Here is a 19,670-nt window from a genome sequence, read left to right as displayed (position 1 = left end):
ATAAGAGATTCAACTAAATTAAAGTAATCCAGGCATTTAAATATAAATTCTAGTCGTACTTTATCAAACGCCTTTTCTAAATCTGCTATGAAGACCAGGCCTGGTCTCTTCAATGTTTCATAATGTTCAATTGCTTCAAGTAATTGTTGTATATTATCTCCAATATATCGTCCATGTAAAAAATAAAAAAATCTGGTAAAACCTTTTTTATTCTATGTGCTATGCATTTCACCAGGATTTTCACATAACATTGAAGTGTTAGTGGCATCCAGTTTTTTAAATGTACTGGATCTTTATACTTACCACCTGGGTCATGTTTTAGTAGTAATGAAATCAGAACTTCTTGTTGGGTACCTGAAAGTCTACCATTTGTATAAGAGTAAAACATGCTAATGCTGGATCTTTGAGTACATCAAAAAAAGGTCTGATATACTTCTACTGGTATACCGTCAAGCCCTGGTGTTTTTCCAGACTGAAAAGATTTTATTGCCTCAAAAAGATCCTCTTCTGTAAGTTGGCCTTCACACAGGTCTTCCTGTATATTTTAAACGTTTTGCTTTCTCTCAAAAGATAATTTGGTAAACTCTAAATTATTTTTGGTAGATTCAAGAACAATTTTGTGCATTTTTCACCATTTTCCATCCAATTCGCTTTATTTATGTAATACATTACACTTGATCGTACCTCCATTTTCTTTCAAGTGTAGATGGAGTCAAGGGAAATTGCTTCACAAACTGGTGCCTGATACATCCCAAAGCTGCTAGCCTAAACGTCTCCTCACTCCTTTTCCTCAGACTTTTATCAGTACAGTATGTGCTGGAGAGTAGTACTTCTCTCTCATTTATTAGGAGTAATGTGTTGAACGTCATGTGGTTTTGAATATTTGTTTCTGAGAAAGTCATACAACATGATCAGAAGTGAAATTCTTACTTACAAGCCCTTAACTAACAATGCATTAAGAAAAGAAAATAAACAAATAATTAAAGAGCAGCAGTAAAATAACAATAGCGAGGCTATATACAGGTTGTACCGGTACAGAGTCAATGTGCGGGGGCACAGGTTAGTCAAGGTAATATATACGTGGGTAGAGTTATTACAGTGACTTATGCATAGATAATAAGAGAGTAGCAGCAGTGTAAAAGAGGGGGGGGATGCATATAGTCTAGGTAGCCATTTGATTTGATGTTCAGGAGTCTTATGGGTTGGGGGTAGAAGCTGTTTAGAAGCCTCTTGGACCTAGACTTGGCGCTCCGGCCCCCGCTTGCCGTGCGGTAGCAAAGAGAACAGTCTATGACTAGGGTGGCTGGAGTCTGACAATTTTTAGGGCCTTCCTTTGACACCGCCTGGTATAGAGGTCCTGGATGGCAGGAAGCTTGGCCCCAGTGATGTACTGGGCGTATGGCCCAGTACATCAATGACTGCATGATCACAGTCTTCAGCTGATGCTCTCATGCATTTTTCAGTGTTACTTGCCTCGAAGCGAGCATAGAAGTAATTTAGCTCGTCTGGTAGGCTCGTGTCACTGGGCAGCACTCTGCTGTGCTTCCCTTTGTAATCTGTAACAGTTTGCAAGCCCTGCCACATCAGATGAGTGTCGGAGCTGGTGTAGTACGATTCGATCTTAGTCCTGTATTGACGCTTTGCCTGTTTGATGGTTCGTCGGAGGGAATAGCGGGATTTCTTATAAGCTTCCGGGTTATTTAATATTACATTTTTTTAACCAGGCAGGCTAGTTGAGGACAAGTTCTCATTTACAACTGCGACCAAGATAAAGCAAAGCAGTGCAACACAAATAACACAGAGTTACACATGGAATAAACAAACATACAGTCAATAATACAATAGAAAAAGTATATATATATATATAAAAAGTATATATATATACTTCCGGGTTGGAGCGAGCGGTCGCATCTGCACTCGATCCGCAGGTAGTATTACATTTCATTACATTTCATTACATTTCATTATAGTACAACGGTTTGATTTGTCTAATCTTATCAATTTCTTCTTAGCTAGCTACACAGCCGTCTTTGTATCATAGATAATTGCGTAATTATCGTATTTCGTCGTCCTAACGCAGTCTACACTGCCCTGCAGCTAGCCAGCTAGCTAACGTCCACCGTTAGCTAGTCCACCGTCTACCGATTAGCAGCACAACTATTACACTCAACTGAACGACTTGATTAGTGCAGTGTTAGCTAGCTACATAGTTGTCTTTGCTGTCTTCGTACCCAAGATAATTGTGTAGTTTAGAGTGTGTAGTTTTATGTCGTCCTTAACATAGGAGACTCTGCTAGCTAGCCAACAGCTAGCCAACGTCTACCGAACAGAACTTCTGCACTCAACAATCCGGTCGCATTTCGCTTCGCTCCAGGTAGTATCACATTTTTCATTTCATTTCATTACAGTACAACGGCTTGATTTGTTTGATCGTAGCTAGCTACATAGCTAGCTACACAGCCGTCTTTGTATCAAAGATAATTGTGTAGTCTAGAGCGATTTCCTAGGTTAGTTAGCTAGCTATTGTCGTTCTTTTAACGCAACGTAACGTAATCAACACTGCTAGCTAGCCAGCTAGCCCCGAATAGCAGCACAGTAGAAACTATTACACTCAACGGAACGACTTGATTAGTGTAGTGTCAACAACGCAGCCAATGCCAACTAGCCTACTTAGTCAACAACGCAGCCTCTGCCAGCTAGCCTACTTCAGCAGTACTGTATAATTTTAATCATTTTAGTCAATAAGATTCTTGCTACGTAAGCTTAACTTTCTGAACACTCGAGACGTGTAGTCCACTTGTCATTCCAATCTCCTTTGCATTAGCGTAGCCTCTTGTGTAGCCTGTCAACTATGTGTCTGTCTATCCCTGTTCTCTCCTCTCTGCACAGACCATACAAACGCTCCACACCGCGTGGCCGCGGCCACCCTAATCTGGTGGTCCCAGCGCGCACGACCCACGTGGAGTTCCAGGTCTCCGGTAGCCTCTGGAACTGCCGATCTGCGGCCAACAAGGCAGAGTTCATCTCAGCCTATGCCTCCCTCCAGTCCCTCGACTTCTTGGCACTGACGGAAACATGGATCACCACAGACAACACTGCTACTCCTACTGCTCTCTCTTCGTCTGCCCACGTGTTCTCGCACACCCCGAGAGCTTCTGGTCAGCGGGGTGGTGGCACCGGGATCCTCATCTCTCCCAAGTGGTCATTCTCTCTTTCTCCCTTACCCATCTGTCTATCGCCTCCTTTGAATTCCATGCTGTCACAGTTACCAGCCCTTTCAAGCTTAACATCCTTATCATTTATCGCCCTCCAGGTTCCCTCGGAGAGTTCATCAATGAGCTTGATGCCTTGATAAGCTCCTTTCCTGAGGACGGCTCACCTCTCACAGTTCTGGGCGACTTTAACCTCCCCACGCCTACCTTTGACTCATTCCTCTCTGCCTCCTTCTTTCCACTCCTCTCCTCTTTTGACCTCACCCTCTCACCTTCCCCCCTACTCACAAGGCAGGAAATACGCTCGACCTCATCTTTACTAGATGCTGTTCTTCCACTAACCTCGTTGCAACTCCCCTCCAAGTCTCCGACCACTACCTTGTATCCTTTTCCCTCTCGCTCTCATCCAACACTTCCCACACTGCCCCTACTCGGATGGTATCGCGCCGTCCCAACCTTCGCTCTCTCTTCCCGCTACTCTCTCCTCTTCCATCCTATCATCTCTTCCCTCTGCTCAAACCTTCTCCAACCTATCTCCTGATTCTGCCTCCTCAACCCTCCTCTCCTCCCTTTCTGCATCCTTTGACTCTCTATGTCCCCTATCCTCCAGGCCGGCTCGGTCCTCCCCTCCCGCTCCGTGGCTCGGACGACTCATTGCGAGCTCACAGAACAGGGCTCCGGGCAGCCGAGCGGAAATGGAGGAAAACTCGCCTCCCTGCGGACCTGACATCCTTTCACTCCCTCCTCTCTACATTTTCCTCTTCTCTCTCTGCTGCTAAAGCCACTTTCTACCACTCTAAATTCCAAGCATCTGCCTCTAACCCTAGGAAGCTCTTTGCAACCTTCTCCTCCCTCCTGAATCCTCCTCCCCCCCCCCCCTCCTCCCTCTCTGCAGATGACTTCGTCAACCATTTTGAAAAGAAGGTCGACGACATCCGATCCTCGTTTGCTAAGTCAAACGACACCGCTGGTTCTGCTCACACTGCCCTACCCTGTGCTCTGACCTCTTTCTCCCCTCTCTCTCCAGATGAAATCTCGCGTCTTGTGACGGCCGGCCGCCCTACAACCTGCCCGCTTGACCCTATCCCCTCCTCTCTTCTCCAGACCATTTCCGGAGACCTCCTCCCTTACCTCACCTCGCTCATCAACTCATCCCTGACCGCTGGCTACGTCCCTTCCGTCTTCAAGAGAGCGAGAGTTGCACCCCTTCTGAAAAAACCTACACTCGATCCCTCCGATGTCAACAACTACAGACCAGTATCCCTTCTTTCTTTTCTCTCCAAAACTCTTGAACGTGCCGTCCTTGGTCAGCTCTCCCGCTATCTCTCTCAGAATGACCTTCTTGATCCAAATCAGTCAGGTTTCAAGACTAGTCATTCAACTGAGACTGCTCTTCTCTGTATCACGGAGGCGCTCCGCACTGCTAAAGCTAACTCTCTCTCCTCTGCTCTCATCCTTCTAGACCTATCGGCTGCCTTCGATACTGTGAACCATCAGATCCTCCTCTCCACCCTCTCCGAGTTGGGCATCTCCGGCGCGGCCCACGCTTGATTGCGTCCTACCTGACAGGTCGCTCCTACCAGGTGGCGTGGCGAGAATCCGTCTCCACACCACGTGCTCTCACCACTGGTGTCCCCAGGGCTCTGTTCTAGGCCCTCTCCTATTCTCGCTATACACCAAGTCACTTGGCTCTGTCATAACCTCACATGGTCTCTCCTATCATTGCTATGCAGACGACACACAATTAATCTTCTCCTTTCCCCCTTCTGATGACCAGGTGGCGAATCGCATCTCTGCATGTCTGGCAGACATATCCGTGTGGATGACGGATCACCACCTCAAGCTGAACCTCGGCAAGACGGAGCTGCTCTTCCTCCCGGGGAAGGACTGCCCGTTCCATGATCTCGCCATCACGGTTGACAACTCCATTGTGTCCTCCTCCCAGAGCGCTAAGAACCTTGGCGTGATCCTGGACAACACCCTGTCGTTCTCAACTAACATCAAGGCGGTGGCCCGTTCCTGTAGGTTCATGCTCTACAACATCCGCAGAGTACGACCCTGCCTCACACAGCAGGAAGCGGCGCAGGTCCTAATCCAGGCACTTGTCATCTCCCGTCTGGATTACTGCAACTCGCTGTTGGCTGGGCTCCCTGCCTGTGCCATTAAACCCCTACAACTCATCCAGAACGCCGCAGCCCGTCTGGTGTTCAACCTTCCCAAGTTCTCTCACGTCACCCCGCTCCTCCGCTCCCTCCACTGGCTTCCAGTTGAAGCTCGCATCCGCTACAAGACCATGGTGCTTGCCTACGGAGCTGTGAGGGGAACGGCACCTCAGTACCTCCAGGCTCTGATCAGGCCCTACACCCAAACAAGGGCACTGCGTTCATCCACCTCTGGCCTGCTCGCCTCCCTACCACTGAGGAAGTACAGTTCCCGCTCAGCCCAGTCAAAACTGTTCGCTGCTCTGGCCCCCCAATGGTGGAACAAACTCCCTCACGACGCCAGGACAGCGGAGTCAATCACCACCTTCCGGAGACACCTGAAACCCCACCTCTTTAAGGAATACCTAGGATAGGATAAAGTAATCCCTCTCACCCCCCCTCCCCCTGAAAAGATTTAGATGCACTACTGTTCCACTGGAGGTCATAAGGTGAATGCACCAATTTGTAAGTCGCTCTGGATAAGAGCGTCTGCTAAATGACTTAAATGTAAATATATATACACATATATACACAGTGTGTGCAAATGAGGTAGGATAATGGAGGCAAGGCAACAAATAGGCCACAGTGGCAAAATAATTACAATATAGCAATTACACACTGGAGTGATAGATGTGCAGAAGATGAGTGTACAAGTAGAGATACTAGGGTGCAAATGAGCAAAATAGATAAAATAGATAACAGTATGGGGATAAGGTAGTTGAATGGGCTAATTTTAGATGGGCTATGTACAGGTGCAGTGATATATGAGCTGCTCTCACAGCTGGTGCTTAAAGCTAGTGAGGGAGATATGAGTCTCCAGCTTCAGTGATTTTTGCAGTTCGTTCCAGTATTTGGCAGCAGAGAACTGGAAGGAAAGGTGGCCGAAGGAGGAATTGGCTTTGGGGGTGACCAGTGAAATATACCTGCTGGAGCGTGTGCTACGGGTGGGTGCTGCTATGGTGACCAGTGAGCTGAGATAAGGCAGTGCTTTACCTAGCAAAGACTTAGATTACCTGGAGCCAGTGGGTTTGGCGACGAATATGAAGCAAGGGCCAGCCAACGAGAGCATACAGGTCGCAATGGTGGGTAGTATATGGGGCTTTGGTGACAAAACGGATGGCACTGTGAGAGACTGCATCCAATTTGTTGAGTAGAGTGTTGGAGGCTATTTTTTAAATGACATCGCCGAAGTCAGAACCGTCCTGAGTGGTGATGCTGGGCAGGCGGTCGGTCGGGCAGGTGTGGGCAGTGAGCAGTTGAAGAGCATGCATTTAGTTTTACTTACATTTAAGAGCAGTTGGAGGCCACGGAAGGAGAGTTGTATGGCATTGAAGCTCATCTGGAGGTTAGTTAACACAGTGTCGAAAGAAGGGCCAGAAGTATACAGAATGGTGTCGTCTGCGTAGAGGTGGATCATAGACTCACCAGCAGCAAGAGCAACATCATTGATGTATACAGAGAAAAGAGTCGGAGTCCCGCTCCTTGAAAGTGGCAGCTCTACCCCTTAGCTCAATGTGGATGTTGCCTGTAATCCATGGCTTCTGGTTGGGGTATGCAAGTACAGTCACTGTGGGGACAACGTCATTGATTCACTTATTGATAAATCCAGTGACTGATGTGGTGTACTCCTCAATGCCATCGGAGTAATCCAGGAACATATTCCAGTCTGTGCTAGCAAAACAGTCCTGTAGCTTAGCATCTGCTTCATCTGACCACTTTTTTATTTATCTAGTCACTGGTGCTTCCTGTTTTAATTTTTGCTTGTAAGCAGGAATCAGGAGGATAAAATTATGGTCAGATTTGCCAAATGGAGGGCTGGCTTCGTAGACATCTCTGTAAATGTGGTTTGGACATTTTTGCCTCCTTTGCTTGCACATTTAACACGCTGGTAGAAATTAGGTAAAACGGATTTACGTATCCCTGCATTAATGTCCCCGGTTACTAGGAGCACTGCCTCTGGATGAGCATTTTCCTGTTTGCTTATGGCCTTATACAGCTTATTGAGTGCGGTATTAGTGCCAGCATCGGTCTGTGTTGGTATGTAAGACAGCTATGAAAAATACAGATAAAAACTCTTGGTAAATAGTGTGGTCTATAGCTTATCATGAGATACCTCAGGCGAGCAAAACCTTGACTTCCTTAGATATCGTGCACCAGCTGTTATTTACAAATATACATAGACCGCCACCCCTGGTTTTACTAGAGGCTACTGTTCTATCCTGCCGATACAGTGTATAACCCGCCAGCTGTATGTTATTTATGTCGCCGTTCAGCTACGACTTAGTGAAACATAAGATTACAGTTAAAGTCCTGTTGGTAGGATATACGTGCTTTTCGTTCGACCAATTTATTATCCAGCGATTGCCATCTGTACTATTGGCCAATGTACAAAGGCAGATTAGCCACTCGTCGGCGGAGCCTCACAAGGCACTCCAATCTCTTTCCGAGATACCTCTTCTGTCTTTTTCTCCAGCGAATGACGGGGAAGAGGGCCTGTTCGGGTGTCTGGAGTAAATCCCTCTCGTCCGACTCATTAAAAGAGAAATTCAAGTGTAGTGAAATGCTTGTACTTCTCTATGGAATAAGAATATGTACATATAAATATACGGATGAGCAATGACCGAGCGGCATAGGCAAGATGGTATAAAATACAGTATATACATATGGGATGAGTAATGTAAGATATGAAAACATCATTATTAAAGTGGCATTAATAAAGTGACTAGTTATTCATTTGTTAGAGTGGCCAATGATTTCAAGTCTATGTAGGCTGCAGACTGTTAGTGATGGCATGTTTTCTGGAGGACAAAGGAGAGTTGAACAAAAATAATCTGAATGCTCAGAAAGCCACTTTGGGAAATATTAATGTATAAGCCACTCTGGGACTTGCCCTTGTATCAACGAGAGAAATTGCACCGTCTCCTGCCAGTGCTTTGAACTTTGGCACAAATTATGTGAGAACAACCGAGACACTGGTACAGGTGTTCACTGGTGAGGTATTTGTTTTTTTAAGAATGGTCATTGTGGAGAAGACTGATTTACAGCTGTATGTGGAGCCAAACATGGTCAGGATGTGTAGTACCAGTTTTTTTGAGAACAAGGACATCAACTGCAGGCACCGTCTTTCCCCAGAAAATGACAGGGTCCCAATCACAAGCCTGCTTCTTCAAAGCCACATTTTCTTGCAGCTCAATCAACTCCATTTTGGGGTTCTGGATGAGCAGCAGTAGCTCTCTTCCAACAGTGAAGTCACCAAAGCAAGCCTTGAAGTTATCCATTAGCTTCTGGATGAAATCAACATGGTTGGGAACATCTTAGTCTCCCTGCATTTGTACCAGAAGATTGAGGAAGTGGACAAGTTCTCCCTGGAGATCATTCTGGAAAAGCTCAAATTTCCTCTGGAAAGCCTGGACAGCTGTTATATCACACACTGTAGTCCCGTCCCTGCACCGTAACATTGTTAAGGTGTGATGTAATGTCTGTCAAAAATGCAACTGGTCAGCAGTTCCAGTCCTCTCATCTTCCAAAAACTCAGACAACAGAGTCGCCTTCTCACTCTTTTGCTCTAATAAGAAAGCTTGCATTTCCTCCCGAATGGCCCAAAAGCATTCCAAAACCCTGCCTTTGCTGAGCAATACGATATTGTGCAATAGTAAGTAATAAAAATGGCATTGGTCTCTGTCAGAGAGCCTCGTAGCAGGCGGTGTTATAGGGATGATGTTACTCTCAAAAAGTTCATCATCGTGTTGTCATGACCTTAGAATACTCTTTTCCCAGACTGGCACACAGGACCGATTGATGGGTGATGCAATGGTATGTCGTCAGGTTTAGGGTGGTCCTCTTTCAAAACGTGCAACCAGCCACCCCTCTCTTTTCCTATCAAGGCTGGAGCGCCATCTGTTGTGATGGAGACCACGGACTTCAGATCTGTCCCCCTTTTTGTCAGCACCCCTTTGAAGGTCTCATGGGTATCCTCTCCCCGCCCGGGTGCTTCTAGATTTGTTAAGCCCAACAGCTCCTCACAGAATTACTTCTTTGCTTCATTATACAATCTGACAAACACCAGAAGCTGGGCATTACCAATGTTATCTGTTGATTCATCCACAGCCAATGAAATGCATGGTGCATTCTGAATAGCCTCATCAAGTTGTTAAGTCAAATCTTCAGCTAATATTTCAGTTCTCATTGCTATGGAATCTGACAGTGGGATCTGATCTTTCCCTAAGCTAATTATTTTGTTACATTTACATTTAAGTCATTTAGCAGACGCTCTTGTCCAGAGCGACTTACAAATTGGTGCGTTCACCTTAAGACATCCAGTGGAACAGCCACTTTACAATAGTGCATCTAAATCTTTTAAGGGGGGTGAGAAGGATTACTTTATCCTATCCTAGGTATTCCTGAAAGAGGTGGGGTTTCAGGTGTCTCCGGAAGGTGGTGATTGACTCCGCTGTCCTGGCGTCGTGAGGGAGTTTGTTCCACCATTGGGGGGCCAGAGCAGCGAACAGTTTTGACTGGGCTGCGCGGGAACTGTACTTCCTCAGTGGTAGGGAGGCGAGCAGGCCAGAGGTGGATGAACGCAGTGCCCTTGTTTGGGTGTAGGGCCTGATCAGAGCCTGGAGGTACTGAGGTGCCGTTCCCCTCACAGCTCCGTAGGCAAGCACCATGGTCTTGTAGCGGATGCGAGCTTCAACTGGAAGCCAGTGGAGAGAGCGGAGGAGCGGGGTGACGTGAGAGAACTTGGGAAGGTTGAACACCAGACGGGCTGCGGCGTTCTGGATAAGTTGTAGGGGTTTAATGGCACAGGCAGGGAGCCCAGCCAACAGGGAACAACAGGTAACAACAGTTACCTTCAAGCAAGGTGTCAGCAACTTCACACATGATTAATTTTACCATCTTGCCATCAGAAAATGTTTTTTCGTGTTTTCCCAAAACCCAGGCTATCCTCAGTGAATACTCCATTGCATGTTGTTGGGCTGTCAGGGAATCGACATGGACTTTGGTGGACCTCTCATATTGGGATTTGAGTTGGTTAATCTTGTTTCAAATCACATTTTATTTGTCACATACACATGGTTAGCAGATGTTAATGCGAGTGTAGCGAAATGCTTCACCCCAGTGTTTAGGAGATACATCGGATCGATATTACTATTGTCGTAACATTGGCACTTTTCACAAGGGCTACGGACTCACTGTATATTAGGCACATTGGTTGTGGGAAGAATTACATTTTGTTTTTTAAAGCCATCTAAAAAATAATTTACTTTTATAGAACTAAATGATGTTTCGGTCCGTATTGACCCTTAACTGGGTCTGGAACCGGACCACGGTCCGCCAGTTGAGTTTGGCTGTCACAGGAGGATAATGTGTGTGAAGTCTTGCAATATACAGGGCTGGGCTGTAAAAGATACTTCCCTTTTATAGAAGCGGTAATCCTTATTCCACATGACCTATTAGTGGTTAATAATACATGTTCAGTGCAAAACAACCTGCTGTACAGTACTTACGGTTCTATACGGGTTTTCATGGAATCATTTGGCATCTTTCCACAGTTTCCAAAACAGTCCCTTATTTGACCTTCACAGACATCAGTGTTACATAATGGCCTTCTTAAACATGGATAACATTCAAATAAATATCTTCCAACACCATCGAGAGCAATCTGTCTTCAATTGTGCCGTGCAAGAGACATATGCTCTTCATTATCTTGTTAGCTACTGCAGATATCATAATAAACAGCATACTAAATATGGTGACCCCTGTTTGACATGTGCATTAGGATATACAGGAGAGTTTTGCCAGTTTGTGTTGAACTGATTCAGAATGTGTTGAATTGGCTTGGGTAAAGTAAGGCACTTCAGACCAGAACAACAATCAGCGGTTGATTTAGTAGATAGTTTATTGTGTAATCGTCACTGAAACGTGGGAACTAAAACAAATACTGCTCTTCTAACAAAAAAAAGCCCACAAGCGATATATCTCACTGACTAACTCCAATAGATTAACAAATAGAAAGACAAACATGGAAAGACACAAATATGGAAAGACACACAGTCAGTCAGTGGTCCTCCTACCTGATTTACCCACTCCTGCTCTACCGAAAACGGCCAGCTTCATCTCGGGACTCTTCGCCATGGCAGCAGGTAGCGACTGGAACCAGAACGGACCAATCACAGAGCTGATAGATCACACAGTGGGTTCCGGGTTCAGCCACCCATCCTCAGTTCCAGACACGGGAGCTGGGATGTCTGGGAAAGCAAACCATCAAATATGGGATTAAGGCTTTAATATGAAACAGCTTGTCACAAATGAACTTAGATGTATTTCCTGCTGGGATCTGAAGCAATGTGAAATGACAGGCGAGAAGCCTTTGATATACAATTTCCAAGGCAGTGAGTCGTAAAAATGGAAAAGGCACGCGATTCGAGGTCATCTGGTTTATGTGGGATGAGGTCTGGATCTGAGAAAAATATTTTATGTCTAATGCATTAAAGAAATATATCATATGTGTAAGTGTTGTGTTCTCTATAGCTTTCTTTGTATTGAGAACCCAGGTGTAATTTATTTTGAGGCTGTGAAATGGCTGTCAATGGTGTGCTAATTAAAATACCCCCAATCTGCTGGAAGCCATTTTGGTTCAAGGGAACAGGTGGCTGCAGGTATTTCTGGTTATCCTCATTCTGATAGTCTTTTATTATATGAACGAGCTCCATATCACTGGGGAGGGTGAGGCAAAGTGAATCTCTCCGAAAAGCTGTGGATATGTCAGGGTACTGTGGCTCCTGTTTATCAATGGCTTAGCCCTGACACACACAGACACACACATGCTCACACCTACTGAAGTGATGGATGAGGCCCATCTGCAGAAGCGTTACCGCGGGCAACAGCATCACCACTGATATGAGTCACATACTCCTTTTTTTTGCGTGGAAGGCTGTTAGCAGCTGCATTAGTATCTGAGCTGGTGTGGGAGGGAGAGCATATGTGGGAGGGCAGTCTTCTGAATTATTCATTCAGAAATAAAGCAAATGGTTCCGTGCTCTAAATAGCAGTCAATTCTGCACTAATCTCTTTAGCTAGAAACCAGCCGAGCTGTGTTGCTGCTGGCGCTGAAGAAAATGGACAGAAATAAACTCTAAACATCACACGCAGTGCATCGCTTCACCTTTTGACGGGGAATGACAGGAAATGAATGCACTCTAGAGAAATAAAACACTTTTAATTATCACATAGTGCAAACGTATGTCTAAGTCCTGGGCTGGCAGCCCCAATGATGTTCTAGCACTATGTCCCCCCACTCATTTAGAAAATGGTTGCTGCTCAGTACACCAATATATACAGAGTGAAATTGTCTGCGTTGCAAATGGCACCCTATTCCATACATAGAGAACCACTTTTGACTACAGTGGATGGGCCCTGTACACTATATATGGAATGCAGTTCAATTTGAGACACAGCCATTGTTTATTTGACACCAGGTTGGCTGAGATCAAGAAGTGCGCTGAATCACCTCCCATTAGCCAATCGCAATCTCGCTCAGATCCTGGCACGGGTGCCATCGACAGCCATCCCTCAATACCACTCACTCCCTCACTGAATTGTTGTGTACAGTCACACAGCACTCTCCTAGCCTTCCCTCTCAAATTGAGCCCTTATATGGTATGATTGTGCACCATCTGTGCCCTGTCCTAGCCTGCTGAAGGTGCTCGAGTGGCAAACGAGTGTCTCAGTCAACATCGCTGAGGTCATCCTCTCCATCCCTCCCATCATCTATCCCTCCATTTCCCCATCCAGACCCAATAAACAGAGAGCCAGGAGACCTCTGTCTGAGGCCACACCACCACTCTGGGTTTATACAGCTCTATGCTGCTGCACTAGGCGCTGCAGTGCCAAGCCCTGTCGCTCTCTCTCCGGAGCTGTGTGAGAAATGAGCATCATCTATCTCACAACTTTCTCTCTCCTGCCAAGGGAAGCTGAAGGTTCTAGACGGGAACATCCCGGTCTATCCGTTTGGCGCCAACGTCGGTCTCAGTTTGGGGACAAACGTATTGCAACGTAACAACAACATTTAAACAACATTCCCCATCTGTGAGGATAACATCTTCTGAGCACCCACCCACCTTGGTCAAATAGACCCGAGGAGAAGGGGACGAGGAATCCATCACTTAAGTCCCTCGCCCTGCTAACGTCAGTGTCACTTCCCTGGCCCTTGGCCATTTATTGGCTCAACTTCATGTACCACAGGTTCCCCCACGGCCCACACCATCCTATCTGTAATCAAATGACGTCTCCTAAAGGGGAGGCCAGATGAATAGCCTCAATAAGGCCTGTGATGGATTGCGTTAAGTGGCTGCTAAGTGGTCAGGTGGGAAAAGAGGCCGGGGGAGACTTGGTGACAAATTGAACACATCTGGAGTTTAAAAAGAATAACGAATCCTGCCGTAAAGAGCCTTGGGCGATAGTGAGATCTGAGCATACTGTATGGTGGTGTGTGTGAGAGAACGATACGGAGAAGAGAGAGCTGGGAGTAGAGGGAAGCTATGGACGATAGGTGCATTGCCTCTCTGTAAAACGGTGTTCTACACTACCTTAAGATCCATCGCTTAAGAAAATACCATCAAAGTCTGTTAAAAGTGAGGGTGAGGAAAATTAAATGTGCTGGCATTTCACCTGAGGGCTGTACACTCGAGACCTTGTCTAAATATTCAAAATAAGCACATTTATTTTTCTTTCCACACCAAAGCCAGAGCTCTGTGCCCATGCCATTTAACATCGAGTCAGCAGTGAACGTGGTGTGTGTCGTAGTTACTTCAGTAGACAGATTACAGGCTGAATGTTTCCAAACCCTGGGTGGAGACCTGAGTGAGTGCTTTGAGCATAGCGCACCACACGCTAAAGAAAGACCTCCAAAAACCACAGCTTTTCCAAAGGGACACTAAAAACCTGTCTGATGTGTGCACTGTTCATAAATGCACTGTTCATAAACGCACTGTTCATCAGAGTCAATGTGGCAAATGACATTAGCAAAGATGTAATTCGATGTTCAATTTCTGTTGAAGTTGTTTAAAAGGTTAAACGCTAAATTGTGTGTATTTCAGTAGGCTGCACCCTGCCTGAATAATATAACATTCTAATTTTTCCAGATGGTAAGCTGAAGGACACATCATGGGATACACATTCAAACCTGTGTTGAACTCTGCTCTGAGAGAGAGTGTGTGTGTGTGTGTGTTCTGAGAAGATCAGATCTGTTACACAACACTCCACACAGCCAGCTCAAGTCTTAGATGACATGAATGCGAAATGAGCAGCAATGTGATAATTCTCACTGCTTGGCTTGCACAGGCGATGGGGGTAACTGACATATTAGACCATCTTGTACATTAAAGCCAGAGTATGTAACATTTCTAGTTGTTTCAATTAATGATATACCCGTATACCCAAGCCCTTATTGGGCTTACTACAACTGTATTGCCTTACCAAAACAAAGTTCTCCATTGTTTGTTTTTATAGTAGGAAAAAAATGTATAGCTTCATTTAATGTTGCTCTCATGAAATGTCTTTCCTTGAGCATTTTAATAGACCTACAGATATAATATAAATACACTTATATTTGCATGTGATAATACAATGGGATGCATTTGTTCAAATGTCTATCGCCCTTTCTTTAGTATATAGATGTTTTATGTCACATACACCAGATCAGTGCAGTGAAATGTGTTTAACAGGGTCAGCCAGAGTAGTATGGCGCCCCTGGATCAAATGTAGGGTCAAGTGCCTTGCCCAACGGGCACAGCGACAGATTTTCACATTGTCGGCTCGGGTATTCGAACCAGCTACCTTTCGGTGGGTTACAAGCCCAACATATTAACCACTAGGCTGCCGCATGTGACAAGAGTGTGCTTTAATTATTTGTTCCTGTTCAATATGAAACGTAGAAAATATATCATAGTTGTTGGCAACAGGTAGGTAGGAGATGTGTCACATCATTAGTCTACAGTTGACATTGACATGCTATTGACGTGGAACCAACGCGTATGTGGAAATAGAAAGGGAGACTGCATAATAACTTTAGAAAAATAATGAGAAATACATGTGAAATAAAATAAAACTAAGCTGACTAACTAAGTCGTTTTTACAGTTGTAGCCCTATGAACAACCAGGTGACTTCAGTTAGGTTACTTTTGGACACCAATGTCATTCCATACAGAAACAAGAAATCTTCATCTCATAATAAAAGGTGGACTCACCAAACGGTTGGTCAATGTAAAACAATCCTTGTTCTGAAAGCAGCTGCGATGGAGGAACAAAAGTTAATCAATGTTTCTACAGCTTGTAACAAGGAGAGGCGATATCTTGACTCGAATCCAACAGATTCGGACCCAGCGTTCCGAAGAGAATCCAACAACTTCGGACCGAGGGTTCCAGAAGACAGGAGCACAAGGTGGACACCGCTACTTGTCCTCTGATCAAATCAGTCTGAACCGTGGTCAACCACAAGCACTGTCAAGGTATCTCCAAACGAGGGTCAGCTGCAAGACACGGAGTGACGCTGCTGAACTTGAGCTTTTGATAACACATTGGCGTGCTGCATACCGTTGCATCTGTTCCAGACGGAAGCGGAGGACACTAGGGCCCTCTACCGTCAGTAAAATGAAATAAAACACTCAAAGGTGAACAAATATGTAATTATGTTACAATGTCATTTGAATAATCAATTAATCTATCATGGTATTGTATTGAAAGTAATGACTGGTTACTAATTTAAAACGGATATTGTGGGAAAGTGCAAGAGCATAGCCTCTCTCTCGCTCTCTGTAGCCTAATTTTGCAGCAGGTCTATATGGTTATGTGCACACTATTTGGACGAGGTTGATCTTACTGAGGTTGGATGTATTTGAACATTTAAAATGTCACGTGCTGTAAATTGGTCGGAGAGGAAATGAGTGTTGACCTGTCCTGTTTTCTTATCATCAGAATCCTTAGTTACCATTGCTTACATTTATTTTGCTTAAGTAGTTGATAAAGGCTTTGTAAGGTGACCTTCATTCCATTTGAAATCTGTTGTGCAGTTTGGGAGAAAAAGAGGGCTATTTTATCTTTTTTTGACATTCCCTGATACACAGTGATAGTTAGTTTGGATGAGAGGAACGTTTTCTCCAAAGTCCACCAGACTGGCGATTACAGAGAGCAACCCTGTTGGTCAGAATTCCAGCTTTATATTCAGATACAACTCTGGAACCATATGAGCAGGGCCATGTACAGACCTTTGGAGGGGCAGGTGCTCAAAGTGCCCCCCACAAAAAAAAGAATTGACTGAAACGTCTTACATTCATAGCTAATTATCTAATGCTCCTGAAGTCAACATTTAACATATACAGTACCAGTCAAAAGTTGACAAACCTACTCAGTCAAGTGTTTTTCTTTATTTTTTACTATTTTCTACATTCAAAACTATAAAATAACATGTAGTAACCAAAAAAATGTTAAACAAATCAAAATATATTTTACGTTTCAGATTCTTCAAATTAGCCACTATTTGCTAACTCTTGGCATTCTTTCAACCAGCTTCAAGAGATAGTCACCTGGAATGCATTTCAATGAACAGGTGTGCCTTATTGAAAGTTAATTTGCAGAATTTCTTTCCTTCTTAATGCGTTTGAGCCATTCAGTTGTGTTGTGACAAGGTAGGGGTGGTATACAGAAGATAGCCCTATTGGGTAAAAGACCAAGTCCATATTATGGCAAGAACAGCTCAAATAAGCACAGAGAAACGGCAGGTCATCGTTACTTTAAGACATGAAGGTCAGTCAATTCGGAAAATTTCAAGAACTTTTACGTTTCTTCATGTGCTGTCGCAAAAACCATCAAGCACTATGATGAAACTGGCTCTCATGAGGACCACCACAGGAAAGGAAGACCCAGAGTTACCTCTGCTGCAGAGGATAAGTTCATTAGAATTACCAGCCTCAAAAATTGCAGCCCAAATAAATGCTTCACAGAGTTCAAGTAACAGAAAGGTGGAAATTTGTCCTTTGGTCTGAGGAGTCCAAATTTTAGATTTTTGGTTCCAACCGCTGTGTCTTTGTGAGACGCAGAGTAGGTGAACGGATGATCTCCCCATGTGTGCTTCCCACCGTGAAGCATGGAAGAAGAGGTGTGATGGTGCTTTTTTGGTGACTGTCATGGATTTACTTCGAATTCAAGGCACACTTAACCAACTACCACAGCATTCTGAAGCAATACGCCATCCCATCTGGTTTGCGCTTAGTGGGACTATCATTTGTTTTTCAACAGGACTGTGACCCAACACACCTCCAGGCTGTATAAGGGCTATTTGACCAAAAATGAGAGTAATGGAGTGCTGCATTAGATGACCTGGCCTCCACAATCCCCCGACCTCAACCCAATTGAGATGGTGTGGGATGAGTTGGACCGCAGAATGAAGGAAAAGCAGCCAACAAGTCCTAAGCATATGTGGTTACTCCTTCAAGACTGCTTGAAAAGCATTCTAGGTGAAGCTGGTTGAGAGAATGCCAAGAGTGTACTGTATATTATTAGCCTTTATTTTCTGCAAAATACACTCATCCCACTGAAAGCAAACTTATAGCCTACTGCTCAAAAAGGGGTGATCATAGCAAAAAAATGACATTAACTTGACTTACATTTCTTACATTCATAGCTAATTTAGCCAGGTCACCCATAATACAAGTCAGTATTCAACGTCCATCCATGTCTGACTATGTCAGGAAATGATGTGGAAACCAGCCACTAGGGGCAACAGTGAGCGATGTTATCTTCAAATAGCTTTTGCTAGGGCATTGTGGACTGGCATGGCATGGGCGTAAACATCTATCAATCCAGCCATAGAAGTTGTTTTAGAGATTTTTGTTTCAGATCATTTTGTTTTAAGCCTATCCCAAACCGTAACCCTTCTGAGTTATGCCTAACCTTAAGATTTAGGAGTTAATGCCTAAACGCTAACCAGTCTTTACCTGTGATTGTTTATAGTTTATTCTGATACGGACATCTGCTCCGTGTTTTTTTCATCATGTGTTTGTCATTCATACGTACTTGTCTCTGTAATTCATTAATGATAATGAGTGACAAAACTATTTACCAAGTTGGAATCAATAAGTAAGTACTACTCTACTCTCAGACCTACTAACAAACGTTCAAAATAACTTCTGACTGCTGGAAGAGTGCAGTGTGCACACTCGTGTGGATACAGAGAAGCGGGGGAAGGAGGATAGATCCAAACGGTGTAAAGTAGCTAGTTTGATGGGAAATTCTTTAAATTAGGCTATCAAAATCAAAATAAAGAGAGTCACACACTATATGTAAGCTCTCAAGAATGTATTGGGTAAAACACCAATGTTTCGTCATCACTGTAGCTTCTTCAGGGTAATGTCATGAAGGCCTGAAACAGGTTATGTAGGCCTAGCTGAGGAATGCTCAACTTGAGTTTTGATAACTAGTCACGTGATTTGCTAGCAACAACATTGAGTCGTCTATTCTTGACATTTTTACAAGTATGAAAATGTTTACCTGTTGGCCTATCTATGTTTGTCCAACTGCAATCCTTCAGAGGGGTACTGAAATTTACAATTTTTATAAAAACTTTTAGGGAATACAACCACTGACTTTTTCCTCAACTGTGATTGAATAGGTCTATATTGGGCTATTATTTCATAATCTTATTGCAACATGATTAGATGCTTTACATAGTATTAACATCACCTATATACACACACTACATGACCAAAAGTATGTGGACACCTGCTCATCGACCATCTCATTCCAAAATCACGGGCATTGATATGAAGTTGGTCCCCCCTTTGCTGCTATAACAGCCTCCACTCTTCTGGGAAGTCTTTCCACTAGATGTTGGAACATTACTGCAGGGACTTGCTTCCCTTCAGCCACAAGAGCATTAGTGAGGTCGGGCACTGATGTTGGCCGATTAGGCCTGGCTTACAGTCGGTGTTCCAATTCATCACAAAGGTGTTTGATGGGGTTGAGGTCAGGGCTCTGTGCAGGCCAGTCAAGTTCTTCCACACCGATCTCAACAAACCATTTCTTTATGGACCTCTCTTTGTGCATGGGGCCATTGTTATGCTGAAACAGGAATGAGCATTCGCCAAATGTCATTGTATGCTGTAGCTTTAAAATTTCCCTTCACTACAACTAAGGGGCCTAGCCCAAACCATGAAAGACTGCCCCAGCCCATTATTCCTCCTCTGCCAAACTTTACAGTTGG

At 44.5% G+C, this 19,670-nt stretch overlaps 1 protein-coding gene across 2 annotated transcripts in view; it reads right to left on the bottom strand.

The window, feature by feature from the left end:
* LOC115133202 (ras-related and estrogen-regulated growth inhibitor-like) overlaps positions 1-15,975 on the bottom strand; it is a 63,027-nt gene extending 47,052 nt beyond the window's left edge. For both annotated transcript variants that reach the window (XM_029666193.2, XM_029666194.2), the window contains exons 1-2: positions 15,661-15,975; positions 11,488-11,661 (exon numbers count right to left, since the gene is read on the bottom strand). In XM_029666193.2, coding sequence (XP_029522053.1) covers positions 11,488-11,548 — 61 coding nt within the window. In that variant the 5' untranslated portion in view covers positions 11,549-11,661; positions 15,661-15,975. The remainder of the gene's footprint in view (positions 1-11,487; positions 11,662-15,660) is intronic.
* Positions 15,976-19,670: the final 3,695 nt, after the last annotated feature.

This window comes from Oncorhynchus nerka, linkage group LG8, assembly GCF_034236695.1.
Source record: "Oncorhynchus nerka isolate Pitt River linkage group LG8, Oner_Uvic_2.0, whole genome shotgun sequence".
Lineage (NCBI taxonomy): Eukaryota > Metazoa > Chordata > Actinopteri > Salmoniformes > Salmonidae > Oncorhynchus > Oncorhynchus nerka.
This window is presented reverse-complemented; position numbering and strand designations above follow the sequence as displayed.